Raw genomic sequence first — 13328 nt, forward strand, 5'->3', positions numbered from 1 at the left:
TGTTCTTATGTGTGTACCTGTGTGTACCTGTATAGAGATCTCACCTTTCTCAATCACTGTCTATGAAACTGTACTCGTATATCATTAACCACATCCTAATGCTATTTCAGGAGGATGAGGTTAGGTTAGGTTAATCTTTAGGTGAAATAAACTGGGGTACAGATTCTTCAGGTGACCTCCCCCAAAAACCACAACCTTCACTCGTCATGTATTTAAACCGGTTAACTGTGTGACCTTGCTCCGTCTGGCGTCAATTTATAACACTATTAACCTGATCCCAACTATACCTGCTATCGCCATTAGGTCAATTACTCCACCTACCTCTCTCTCACTCTCCTCACAGCCTTTCGTCCCGTCGCTCTTTGGTCAATTATTTCACTCTCTCTCTCTCTCTCTCTCTCTCTCTCTCTCCACCTCTTCTTGACCCCCGGAGTCAGGCGATGGGTGATTCAGCTGACCTCATCCTCACACATGACTGACGAAAGATCATGAAGATGTGTGTGCTGTTGTTCAATTGTTGTTGTTGTTTTTGGTGTTGTTGTTGTTGTTTGGTGTTGTTGTTGTTGTTTTGGTGTTGTTGTTGTTGTTTTTGTTTGGGGGGTAAGGTTAGGGTGTAGGTTGAGTATTTTGTGCCTGTGGTGATATTTGGGAGTGAGAAGGTGCGATATTGAGGATTTCAGAGGAGGAAGGAGGAAAGGAAGGAGCGTAAGGAGGAGGAGGAGGGGTGGGGAATGATGGAAGAGTAAGAAGAAACGGGGGGAAGAAGGAAGGAACAGGGGGAAGGCGAGAGAAAAAATGAGGGAACAGGGGGAAGGCGAGAGAAAAAATGAGGTTGAAAAGAAGCGATTGAAGGGAAAGGAGTGGGAAGAAAGGAATGGGAGAGGGAAGGAGGGAGGGGTGTGGTTATAATGAATGTTCCGTGTTGACTAAGGGAGGGAGGGAGGGAGGGAACATCTCACACATCTGCTCTGGTTTCTTGAGTGAAAGTGGCAGCCTGTAAGTGATCACCCACAAACGGTGAAGAGTAGTTGGTACTGTGCATGGATGGATGGATGGGTAGTGTGGATGCTTCTGAGAGTGGGTAGATGGGCAGTGTGGAAGCTACTGTGGGTTGGTGGATGGAGTACATGGGTGTGTGAGGAGTATGAATGCTATTGTGGGTGGATAGGTGGAGTATGTGGATGTGTGGGGTGTGTGGATGGAAGATACTACTACTACTACTACTACTACTATTACAAAAAACACAAAAACACCTCAAACACACCAAGACATTAATCATTATACAACACCAGTCATTGTTCTGTGTGTGTGTGTGTGTGTGTGTGTGTGTGTGTGTGGCCGTGACTGACAGACACCTTTAGCTGACCTTCACCGTCAACACCAAGTTTCCTGAAGACAAATAACAACAAACTAACGTGAAAGCTTTAAAAGATAATGTGAAAGCTTTAACAAAAATTATGTGAAAGCTTTAAAAAAAATGACGTGAAAGCTTAAAAGTCGACGTAAAAGTTTTAAAAGATGACGTCAACAAACACAGCTGAGGCAAGGAAGCAAACAGCAACAAAACCATCAATAACAACTGTAAACACAAAATAAACCAACAAATCACTCTTATTAAATCCTAAAAAAAAATAAAATAAAATAAAATAAATTCTTCTTATTATAAACAATCATAATATCAAAAACCAAAACAATGATAGATAATTGGCTAAGTTCCTCGTGTGGGGGAGTACGGTGGTGTGTGTGAGAGGGTGGGGTGTACTGGAGCGGAACCTAGCCTTGTCACGGAGTCCATACTATACTGATGATGATGATGATGTGTGTTTGTGTGATAGATTATAATGTTAGGTGTTGTGTTTGTGATAGTGTTTGTGTGTTTGTGATCCCAGTATACAACATACCTGCTTACGACACTTCCTAAAACAAATTATCCACGAATATCGAAGCAACAACATATAAAATAGACTGCTCATTGTATTGTTACTATTCTGTATAATTATTATTATCATCATCACTACAGAAAGCATTATACTCGGAGTCCTTGGCTAGTCTGTAGAATCAGCGAGGCGTGGTGAAGATGGTGGCCGTGGGCGTGGGCGTAATTTTAGTGGTGGGCGTAAGTAACTCCCGGCCGATTACGCCACCCACCTCTTGACGACTCACGGCCGCCCTTGCTCCTAACAACACAACCATCGCTATTTGCCTCCTTGACCAACCCCCTTCACGGATTCTACACCCCCCCCCTTATCGATGGTATGAGCCGTGACATCATTCCTCTCAAGCAGTGACGTCATGGTGATGTCACTATGATGTCACGTACAATCACACCCAATCACGTGACATCATAAAATGGGAAACTAACGAATGTGATTTACTGTTATAGTGTACGGGGAAGAGGTGTAAGGATGGGGTAGGGGTGGGGTAGGGGTGAGGATGGGGGTGAGGATGGGGGTTGAGGGGGAGGGCCAAGGTTTTCCCGAGGTGGATGACGAAACCTCTTGAGGGGCAGGCAGGCAGTCGACAGTATATAAGGGGGACGCGAAGTAACCCCGGCATCACAACTCAGCCAGCGACACAACCATCAACAACATGATCTCTGCCAAGGTGAGTACTGTCTAGCTTAGTGCCCCAGAGTTAAGTTACGCACTCTACGCACACTCTTACCAGCTCTACGCATTCTCTCACCCACTCTACGCACTCTCTCACCCACTCTATGTCAACACTAACAGATGAAAGATTGATTTTAACAGCACATATGTTAATATTTTACTTCATACATAAAATATCAATTAATTCAACTAAAACTCTAATCTTTTCTCACTTATTTTTATTATTCCGTCAGTTTAGTCGAGAAGTTCAAGGTTTTATGTTTGTTTAATAAATTTCGTTCATATTGTTCCAGTTGAAGACGGCCCCTCCACACGTCACCTATATCACACTCATGTCATGTACTGTACAGACCATGGTACATTAAACGTGTTCATGTTCTGTACACTTACCCTGGAGACACTTTATGTACACTCACACTCATTGATGTAATTCACTTTTATTTCCTCCTAATCACAAATATTATTCAAGGGAAAGTGTAGTTATAGTGTGTTCATTTGTATTATGCTAAGTATTATTATTATTACACTCAGCAACACACCATGAACGGGACTGTTACATTCTAGTAGCTTACCTTCAAGTGTTACTCTCTGTCTTCACGAAATATGATTACAAATTTACTCCATATGTACTCAATGTACACTAAGAGTAATGTACTCTCCTCATTGTTCACACAAACTATAATTATTATCTCGCTGATCAACACCCAGACACTACACGCCTCTCTGTGTACACTCGTCCCCTCACTAACCGACTCACTTGCGGTTCAGGTCTTCGTGGTGGCCGCCCTAGTGGCTGTGGCCTGCGCCGCCCCCCGCCCCGACACCCCCCAGTCCTACGGGCCTCCTCCTACCCATACCTACAAGGAGCCAGGTATGCCCTTCGACTTCGCCTACGCCGTCAAGGACGACTACACAGGCAACGACTTCGCCCACGACGAGAAGAGCGACGGCACCGTGACCTCCGGCTCCTACAGGGTGCTCCTGCCCGACGGCCGCACCCAGATCGTCACCTTCAACGCCGACCACACCAACGGCTACGTTGCTGAAGTCGCCTACGAGGGAGAGGCCTCCTACCCCGCCCCCGCACCCCCCTCCTACGGGCCACCCGCACCAGCCCCCTACGGGCCACCCGCCCCCTACGCCTAAGCCCCAACACAACCCGAGGACCACTCTACACGCCCCACGCCCTCCACCCTCACCCTCTACTAGTGCCACCTCTTCTCCTCAACTCTTGTAATCTCCACTCGTCACTTGTTTGTATGCCGGCTGGATATATCCCAGCCTGCACTCGACTTATCCCAGCTTATCCCAAGTTGCGACAGGTCAGCTTGGCAGTGTCCCAGAGTGGGGCGGACGGTCCTGCCCTCCATGATGTAACTTAATGCATTATCTTGCCATAACTTAAGGTCCTCTGGCGGCCGCCACAAAGACTTTGAATGGTAGTAAATTATTTTTTGTAAATAAAGGCATTTACGATTACGATGGCTGTTACTGAAAACTGTTTCTCCCATAACTTAAAACTAAATGAAATCCACACATCACTGTATATGTTGTCACACAGGCTAGTGTATGACAATATGACCAAAACCAAACAGTAACAACACACACCAACACGTACCCTGTGACTGGCTGATCATCATCCACACTACACCGTCCGAAAATTTATTTCCATCCAAGACCCCGATCACGGTAGGGTGAATCCTACAGACCTGGCGACCCGCTAGGTACTGTGTGACGGTAATACACTGTATAATAAGCCTTCGATACACCACACACTGTTAAACATATACACTGTACACGTTTACCCCCGGGATACACTGACACACAGCAGGAAACTTAATCGAATAGCCAATAACACACTCCATGAACCCTCCCAGCTGGACAGTCTCCTTGAAGCCAATAGTGACGGTGATGATGAAGCTGTTGAGTATATCAAGAACCTCAACAACACGGCTAGACCACAATCATCAATCACAGCTAAAAGACTCGTCAATCACAGCCATCAATGCCACAGCTAAAAGAGACTCATCAATCACACAGTCATCAACATCACCCAACATTGCCTCAAAGACCTTCACTATATAACTAACAAAGGAACAACATCTTGGTAAACAAACTTAACAACAACAACAACAACTACAACAACTATAACAACAACATCGAACTATAACCTTCACTCAAACAACCACAAGTTCCTGATATTATTAACTTAAACTAAACCCCAAGGTAGTTTTACGGTGTCTAATCCCCAGGTGAAATAAGCTGAGGTGGGACTAATCTTGAGGTGAAATAAGCTGGGTTGGGACTAATCTTGAGGTGAAATAAGCTGAGGTGGGACTAATCTTGAGGTGAAATAAGCTGGGGTGGGACTAATCTTGAGGTGAAATAAGCTGGGGTGGGACTAATCTTGAGGTGAAATAAGCTGGGGTGGGACTAATCTTGAGGTGAAATAAGCTGGGGTGGGACTAATCTTTAGGTGAAATAAGCTGGGGTGGGACTAATCTTGAGGTGAAATAAGCTGGGTGGGACTAATCCTGAGGTGAAATAAGCTGGGTGGGACTAATCTTGAGGTGAAATAAGCTGGGTGGGACTAATCTTCAGGTGAAATAAGCTGGGTGGGACTAATCTTGAGGTGAAATAAGCTGGGGTGGGACTAATCTTGAGGTGAAATAAGCTGGGGTGGGACTAATCTTGAGGAAATAAGCTGGGGTGGGACTAATCTTGAGGTGAAATAAGCTGGGTGGGACTAATCTTTAGGTGAAATGAGCTGGGGTGGGACTAACCTTGAGGTGAAATAAGCTGGGGTGGGCCTAATCTTTAGGTGAAATAAGCTGGGGTGGGACTAATCTTTAGGTGAAATAAGCTGGGGTAGGACTAATCTTGAGGTGAAATAAGCTGGGTGGGCCTAATCTTTAGGTGAAATAAGCTGGGGTGGGACTAATCTTTAGGTGAAATAAGCTGGGTGGGACTAATCTCCAGATGATATAAGCTGGGGTGGGACTAATCTTGAGATGATATAAGCTGGGTGGGACTAATCTCCAGATGATATAAGCTGGGGTGGGACTAATCTTGAGGTGAAATAAGCTGGGGTGGGACTAATCTCCAGATGATATAAGCTGGGGTGGGACTAATCTTGAGGTGAAATAAGCTGGGGTGGGACCAATCTTGAGGTGAAATAAGCTGGGGTAGGACTAATTTTTAGGTGAAATAAGCTGGGGTGGGACTAATTTTTAGGTGAAATAAGCTGAGGTGGGACTAATCTTGAGGTGAAATAAGCTGGGGTGGGACTAATCTCCAGATGATATAAGCTGGGGTGGGACTAATCTTTAGGTGAAATAAGCTGGGGTGGGACTAATCGCCAGATGATCATAATGTTCCCACAGTGTAAACATGAAAGTCAGTGAAACCTTGATTTTGTCTGTCACCTAGAGCATGGCCACACTCCCCTCGGCTCCTCACACACCTGCAGCTGTCACGAGTCACCTGTAGATTAGACACCCCAGCTTATTTCACCTGAAGATTAACCACCCTGATGCTGCCCGTGAGGGTTAGGTTAGGCAAGGTTAGGTTAAATTAGGTTAGGTTAGATTATGTTAGATTAAATTAAGCTGGGTTACGTTAGAATATTTTAGGATAGATTAGGTTAGGATGGCGTTAGGTTGGCTTATCTCCAGGTAAAATAAGCTCAGGTAGGGGACTAATCATCAGGTGATCCCCAGTTTGTACAGAAAATATAGGAGTAACAAAACACAAAACAGACATCTGGTGACAAAACAAAACTTTCTTTGATTTCACTTCAGGTAAATAGTTGTGTTTATGTAGATAAGAGTTGTTATTATGTAGATGACGTTACTAAGGGGGTGGGGGTGGTGGGCGGCAGTATAAGTAGCGGCGCCTGGTGCAGTCCGGCATCACAACTCAGTCAGCAACACAACAAGCAACATGATGTCTGCCAAGGTGAGTACTACACACTTGGTCCTCCTCACTGGTTACATGTGAACTGAATATCAAACATGGGAGATGACCACCGCAAACGTGCACTGATCATCCCACACGTACACTGGACTCCCCACACGTGCACTGAACACCCCACACGTGCACTGAACACCCCACACGTGCACTGAACATATGTCGCCTCATATACTCGTACACATTCACGTGTATTTTACCTCACATGTACTCCTTCTGGTTTTTGTTGACCTATCCCCCCCCCCCCCCCCCCCACACACACTCCTGCCGACTTACAGGTTTATCAGTTACCTCCTCCACGTGATTTAGTAACACAGCATAAAACACTCGGTAACACACCACAAATGCCCTTAGTTCCCCTTCTATGTCACAGGACCAACACCTCTCTGTCCTCAAGGTCCACAACAACATAGTGTTATACTCTTGACTAGTCAGACCTGAGACTTGTTACATTTTGTTCTTATGACTCCCATCCCCTGTGCTGTACTGAGACTGTGTACAGTAAACCTCACTAACCGGCTCATGTGGTTCAGGTCTTCGTGGTGGCCGCCCTAGTGGCTGTGGCCTGCGCCGCCCCCCGCCCCGACACCCCCCAGTCCTACGGGCCTCCTCCTACCCATACCTACAAGGAGCCAGGTATGCCCTACGACTTCGCCTACGCCGTCAAGGACGACTACACCGGCAACGACTTCGCCCACGACGAGAAAAGTGACGGTTCATTGACCTCCGGCTCCTACAGGGTGCTCCTGCCCGACGGCCGCAACCAGATCGTCACTTTCAACGCCGACCACACCAACGGCTACGTCGCTGAAGTCGCCTACGAGGGAGAGGCTTCCTACCCCGCCCCCGCACCAGCCCCCTACGGGCCACCTGCCCCCTACGCCTAAGCCCCAACAGCCCGAGGACTGCCACCGCCCACTCCACACGCCCACCAAGCTGCGACAGGTCAGCTTGGCAGTGTCCCAGAGTGGGGCGGACGGTCCTGCCCTCCATGATGTAACTTAATGTATTATCTTGCCATAACTTAAGGTCCTCTGGCGGCCGCCACAAGGACTTACAGTGGTTGTAAATTATTTTTGTAAATAAAGACATTTACGATCACAAAACAAGTAATTTACTGGTAATACCTTCCTCACAGTGAGCAGCGCCACCTGTCTACACCTGGTGACGTCACTCATGGCTCCAAGAACACTTTACTATAGTTATCATAGACGAGTCAAGCTAGGAACTACAAAATACAATCTTAACAATTTTATATAAATACAACACCACCCCCTCCCTTTCTGTTTCTCGGTAATGACGTCATCACAGAACTAGTCAAATCTTAGTTTTTCACCAGTTTATATTTGACCTTAAGTGGATGTGTTTTACGACCTTGTTGACGCCGACCTTACTGTGTCAATACAACCAGACCATCGTGTGGCGTCACTTGTTGGTACTTGCTCGGAGCACCTGAAGATTAACCACCCCCTTCATTTGCTAACACCTGATCAATCAGCTCTACCTGGTGGGTTAGGTTAATGTTATGTTAAGTTAGGTTAATGTTATGTTAAGTTAGGTTAAGATAGGTTAGGTTAGGTTAAATTAGATTAAGTTAATGTTAGGTTAAGTTCAAATATGTTAGGTTAGGTTAGCATTAGGGTGTTTAATCATCACGGTGAAATAAGCTGAGGTGTCTAATCTTCACATGCTGACAGGTGAACGAGCATCAGCAAGTCAGTGTTTAAAGACGTTCAAGTCAGCCACCTCCCCGCTAATGACTGGTGACGTTATTAGCTAAATGGGACATATCAAATGTTTCTCAATTAAAGTTTGTAGAAAAGGTATTTGTGTTTACAGGGCTGACTATAGGTATTCTAAGTGGCCACACACACACACACACACACACACACACACACACACACACACACACACACAAACAACATCTAATACGAAGCACTAAAACCACAGGTGTACATATCACCATCAACCACAGAGACAAACAACAGAGCACAGGTAATAATCCTTAATCACCTACAGGTATCACACCCTCCACCTCAACCCTCTATGAACACTGTCTCAGGATCGTGTGTCTGAGGCTTAAATTATCTGAAGGTGAAGTAAACATTCCTCAGATATCATTGACTTCAGTAATACAAATAACAACAACAGCAACATTAACAAGAACAACAAAACAAGAACAACAAAAACAATAACCAGATATTTTGACTTTTTCTCACTTGAGTTATGAGGTTAATTAAAACACAGGACAGGTAAGAATGATGCCGTCAGATCTGTCTATATTAAATGATCTAGATACAATGATGATGATTATTGTTTACATCCATGACACTATTGTGGTGGTGTAGGAGCATTATTAACGCAGGAGCTGAGATGATGGCGCAGTACCCAGCACCATAATACCGTCTACCCAGCACCCCCAACACCCCCTCCCCATCACCGCCCTCCTCCTTCTCCTTGGTTCAATACCCAGGTAAATTAAGACAGGTACCACTCACTCTCACACCTTTACATCGGGCCACAGTCCCTTACAGTGCCTCCTGTAAACCTTAACAGTCAGTGGTGTCAAACTCAAAACCTTTCGAGGGCCAATTCTTATTTTAGTTACCCTCTTCAGGGCCAACACAAGTGCTATATCACATATTTGCAGGATTGAAGTTTACAGCTTCACACATTGCCTTACCTGGCTTACCAGGAATACCTCAATTGGGTTTGTCTGATCTTAAGTATGTAAAATTCACTTTACTTAATAAACATGATTAACACTAATAATAGGATAGCAAAAGGCATATATATATATATATATATATATATATATATATATATATATATATATATATATATATATATATATATATATATATATATATATATATATATATATATATATATATATATATATATATGTGTGTGTGTGTGTGTGTGCATTATTTATAATCATTTCCCCTTTACAGGAGTGTTATTACTAGCATTAACAATATACAGTAAAGTCAATTATTGCCACAATGATGTAAAGATCATTTCGGAATTTACCGACTCATTCATATCTGCATTTTTCCTCCATATCTATTTCTATCATAATTACACGACCTGATAAATTTTACTGTCATCCCACGGGCCACACCTGGCCATCCCAAGGGCCACATTTTGCCCGCGGGCCATGGGTTTGACACCTCTGCGAGGCTTAACTTATCAATCTCAAACAACAACACAAACTGATTTAGATAAGTTACCAGAACAGTTTATGATAGAGAGAAGAACAACGGTATCACAGTGGTTCCTTCTAGTCTGTGTGTGTGTGTTAGTCTTCTATGATAAGTAGATGGTAAATAATCTCTCAAGTCTTATAGCAACAGCACTAATGATGGGGTCGATTAATTAACACAAACCACGTAATTACACGTCATCATTATTAGTATCATTATCATCAATTATCATCATCATCAGGCTCTCACAAGACACACCTATAGTGACCCTGAATAAGAATAAACTAAAACAGGTCAACTTGTTAAAGACTTGTGAAGGTCAAACTAAATTATAAAAGGTCAGATCCAGAGTTGTTCTTACAGCCAATGGTTATGCCTTTGACCTTTAATAATAACAACAACACTAACTAACTAACACTAATACAAAACATTGAGTTAAGGAACGATGCTAGAGACAAACTAATACATAAACACACATTCATTTTTTGTGTGTTTATGTTGAAGGAGGTGAGTGTTGTCGTTTGGTGTTGATGACGTCACTAAGGGGGTGGGGGGTGGTGGGCTGGTAGTATAAGTAGCGGCGCCTGGTGCAGTCCGGCATCACAACTCAGTCAGCAACACAACAAGCAACATGATGTCTGCCAAGGTGAGTACTACACACTTGGTCCTTCCTCACCTGCTGCACCCTTGTCCACCTCACACTATACTGCTCTTGTCCTCACCATAAACTATACTGCTCTTGTCTTCACCTCACACTATACTGCTCTTGTCCTCACCATAAACTATACTGCTCTTGTCTTCACCTCACACTATACTGCTCTTGTCTTCATCTCACACTATACTGCTCTTGGAGGTTACTGGTATTAAGAACTAACTTGTGTCATCATCTAAACTTAGCCCCTTGTGTACAGCACTATGTACACCATTATGTACACCATTAGGTACACCATTATGTACACCCCCTCACTATAACACACCACTAACCATCTCTTGTGGCTCAGGTCTTCGTGGTGGCCGCCCTAGTGGCTGTGGCCTGCGCCGTCCCCCGCCCCGACACCCCCCAGTCCTACGGGCCTCCTCCTACCCATACCTACAAGGAGCCAGGTATGCCCTACGACTTTGCCTACGCCGTCAAGGACGACTACACCGGCAACGACTTCGCCCACGACGAGAACAGCGACGGCACCGTGACCTCCGGCTCCTACAGGGTGCTCCTGCCCGACGGCCGCACCCAGATCGTCACCTTCAACGCCGACCACACCAACGGCTACGTCGCTGAAGTCGCCTACGAGGGGGAGGCCTCCTACCCCGCCCCCGCACCAGCCCCCTACGGGCCACCTGCCCCCTATGCCTAAGCCCCAACAGCCCGAGGACTGCCACCGCCCACTCTACACGCCCACCAAGCTGCGACAGGTCAGCTTGGCAGTGTCCCAGAGTGGGGCGGACGGTCCTGCCCTCCATGATGTAACTTAATGTATTATCTTGCCATAACTTAAGGTCTTCTGGCGGCCGCCACAAAGACTTACAGTGGTTGTAAAGTATTCTTGTAAATAAAGACATTTACGATAAATACATAAGAATTTTACTGGTAACAGCCGCCTCATAGAAGGCAATAAGAGATACGCATCCCTCACCTCCACAACCTGACATGAACTGTGGCCAACCTTATAATGATATTTATCTGTTACTAGTCATTAAAAGTGTGTAGTTTGTAAGCTAACCTAACAAAACCTAACCATCATGCAAAGTTTCCACATTACACAACACCCAATAATACCCACCAACTGTCACCCACCGAATGTAAGAAAGAGTCAAACAGATTCTGGAGAACTATACTGTTATCTGAAGACTGGTGTGTGTGTGTGTGTGTGTGTGTGTGTGTGTGTGTGGAAAGCATCTTCATAAATTAAGAAAAAGACGAGGAAGAAACGGAAGCTTTTATGTATGTATGTATGTATGTATGTATGTATGTATGTATGTATGTATGTATGTGTTATCGCCGCTGGCTTCAGCTACACAGTGCTGGCATTTGCTGCCTGCCTCCCAGCGGCTCAGCCTATGTGCCGTCTACGAGTGTCACCTTACCCAAACAAATATAAATCCCTCAGCCTACGACCCAGTACATCGTGACCTGATGTAGGAGAGGGGAGAGCTGAGGGATGTTTACAGCCAAGCGGTCCTGGTTCCTGCTGAATAGACAGTTCGGCAGGTGTCGTGACTGTCTGGCCTCTCTGACGCGCAGTTCACCTTCTACAGCCATACTGTGAGCAACTCTCAATCCTGTCCCTGAGTTTTATGCTTAGACAATTTACGCAGTACTGTTGTCTCTTGGAACACCATACTGATTTACATCGACCCGCACTTGTAAGTACAGCCTGCGTGATGATGTACCCCTCAGTACTGAAATATTGAGGACTAATTATGCCGACTAGTTTTCTACCTTATCTAGAGCAATAAGACAATGTGGAATGAAGCGCAACTAAGATCAATATAGTTATGAACTTTATATTATGTCACTATGTTAAATGATCTTATGTAGCTGAGATAAAATTGTGTGAGACTAACAAATTATGTATCAGATGGATCACCATGTAATACTAATGAACGCCTTGTTCTTTGCAGGTATCAATAAATATTGAATGCGTCAAAAGGCGGGTTTCAATCTTTCTCTTAGACTTGCTCGTCACCCGACCGTCCTTAACTGAGGCGGTTACAATATGTATGCATGTATGTATGTATGTAAGTACAGTATGTATGTATAAACGCGCATGTAGACAGTAGGTGAAAGCCACCATCACCTTGGCGTGTCACCTGCAGCACACGCCCTCCTCCAGGCTCCCGACACGTAGGTTAAGATATAATGGACCAAGGCGCCTCACGTTCTGTGGTTTACCTGCCTTAATGAACTGCTGCGCGTCTTCAGGTGAGTCGGCTGGTGCTGTACCTCGCCCTTGAAGTATCTCACCCTTGAAGTACCCCGCCCTTGATGTACCCCGCCCTTGACGTACCTTGCCTTTGACGTACCTCGCCCTTGACGTACCTCGCCCTTGACTTACCCCGCCCTTTATGTACCCCGCCCTGACGTACCCCGCCCTTGATGTACCCGCCCTGATGTACCCCGCCCTTGATGTACTCCGCCCTTGACGTACCCGCCCTTGATGTACCCGCCCTTGATGTACCCCGCCCTTGATGTACCCCGGCCCGATGCCTGCCCTTTATGTACCCCGGCCTTGATGATCCTGCCCTTGACGTACCGCCCGTGATGTACCTCACCCTTGATGTACCCCGCCCTTGACGTACCTCGCCCTTGATGTACCTCGCCCTCGAACACACCGCTCTAGCGATATATGAGCCAACAACTTTGACATCTACGAAAAACCATTGGGGCTCAACGTATTTTATAGGTTAGGTTAGGTTTAATATCCACACACACACACACACACACACACACACACACACACACACACACACACACACACACACACACACACACACACACAAGGACCCCTGAAGATGGTATACTCATAAGACCAAAGAATCACCG

General features: G+C 45.4%; 3 protein-coding genes across 4 annotated transcripts; all 3 read left to right on the top strand.

Moving 5' to 3' along the window:
- Positions 1 to 2531: 2531 nt before the first annotated feature.
- LOC121879653 (cuticle protein 19-like) lies at positions 2532 to 7687 on the top strand. 2 transcript variants are annotated; one of them, XR_006091386.1, is made up of 3 exons: positions 2532 to 2604; positions 3378 to 3931; positions 7524 to 7687. XR_006091386.1 is itself a non-coding variant. In XM_042386339.1 (2 exons), exons 1-2 carry the CDS (start codon positions 2590 to 2592, stop codon positions 3753 to 3755), a joined length of 393 nt encoding a protein of 130 aa, XP_042242273.1. In that variant the 5' UTR covers positions 2532 to 2589; the 3' UTR covers positions 3756 to 4088. The 2 variants fall into 2 exon arrangements, 1 of the variants encoding a protein (XP_042242273.1); XM_042386339.1 differs by lacking the exon at positions 7524 to 7687 and having other exon boundaries at positions 3378 to 4088.
- LOC121879655 (cuticle protein 19-like) lies at positions 6480 to 7687 on the top strand. Its single transcript, XM_042386340.1, has 2 exons — positions 6480 to 6566; positions 7112 to 7687. The coding sequence occupies exons 1-2, from the start codon at positions 6552 to 6554 to the stop codon at positions 7463 to 7465; spliced, it is 369 nt and encodes a 122-aa protein (XP_042242274.1). The 5' UTR covers positions 6480 to 6551; the 3' UTR covers positions 7466 to 7687.
- A 2653-nt stretch (positions 7688 to 10340) lies between these two features.
- On the top strand, positions 10341 to 11356 carry LOC121879639 (cuticle protein 19-like). The gene is made up of 2 exons (XM_042386312.1): positions 10341 to 10430; positions 10786 to 11356. Exons 1-2 carry the CDS (start codon positions 10416 to 10418, stop codon positions 11137 to 11139), a joined length of 369 nt encoding a protein of 122 aa, XP_042242246.1. The 5' UTR covers positions 10341 to 10415; the 3' UTR covers positions 11140 to 11356.
- Positions 11357 to 13328: the final 1972 nt, after the last annotated feature.

The sequence above is a fragment of the Homarus americanus genome, unplaced genomic scaffold, assembly GCF_018991925.1.
Source record: "Homarus americanus isolate GMGI-L3 unplaced genomic scaffold, GMGI_Hamer_2.0 scaffold47790, whole genome shotgun sequence".
NCBI lineage: Eukaryota > Metazoa > Arthropoda > Malacostraca > Decapoda > Nephropidae > Homarus > Homarus americanus.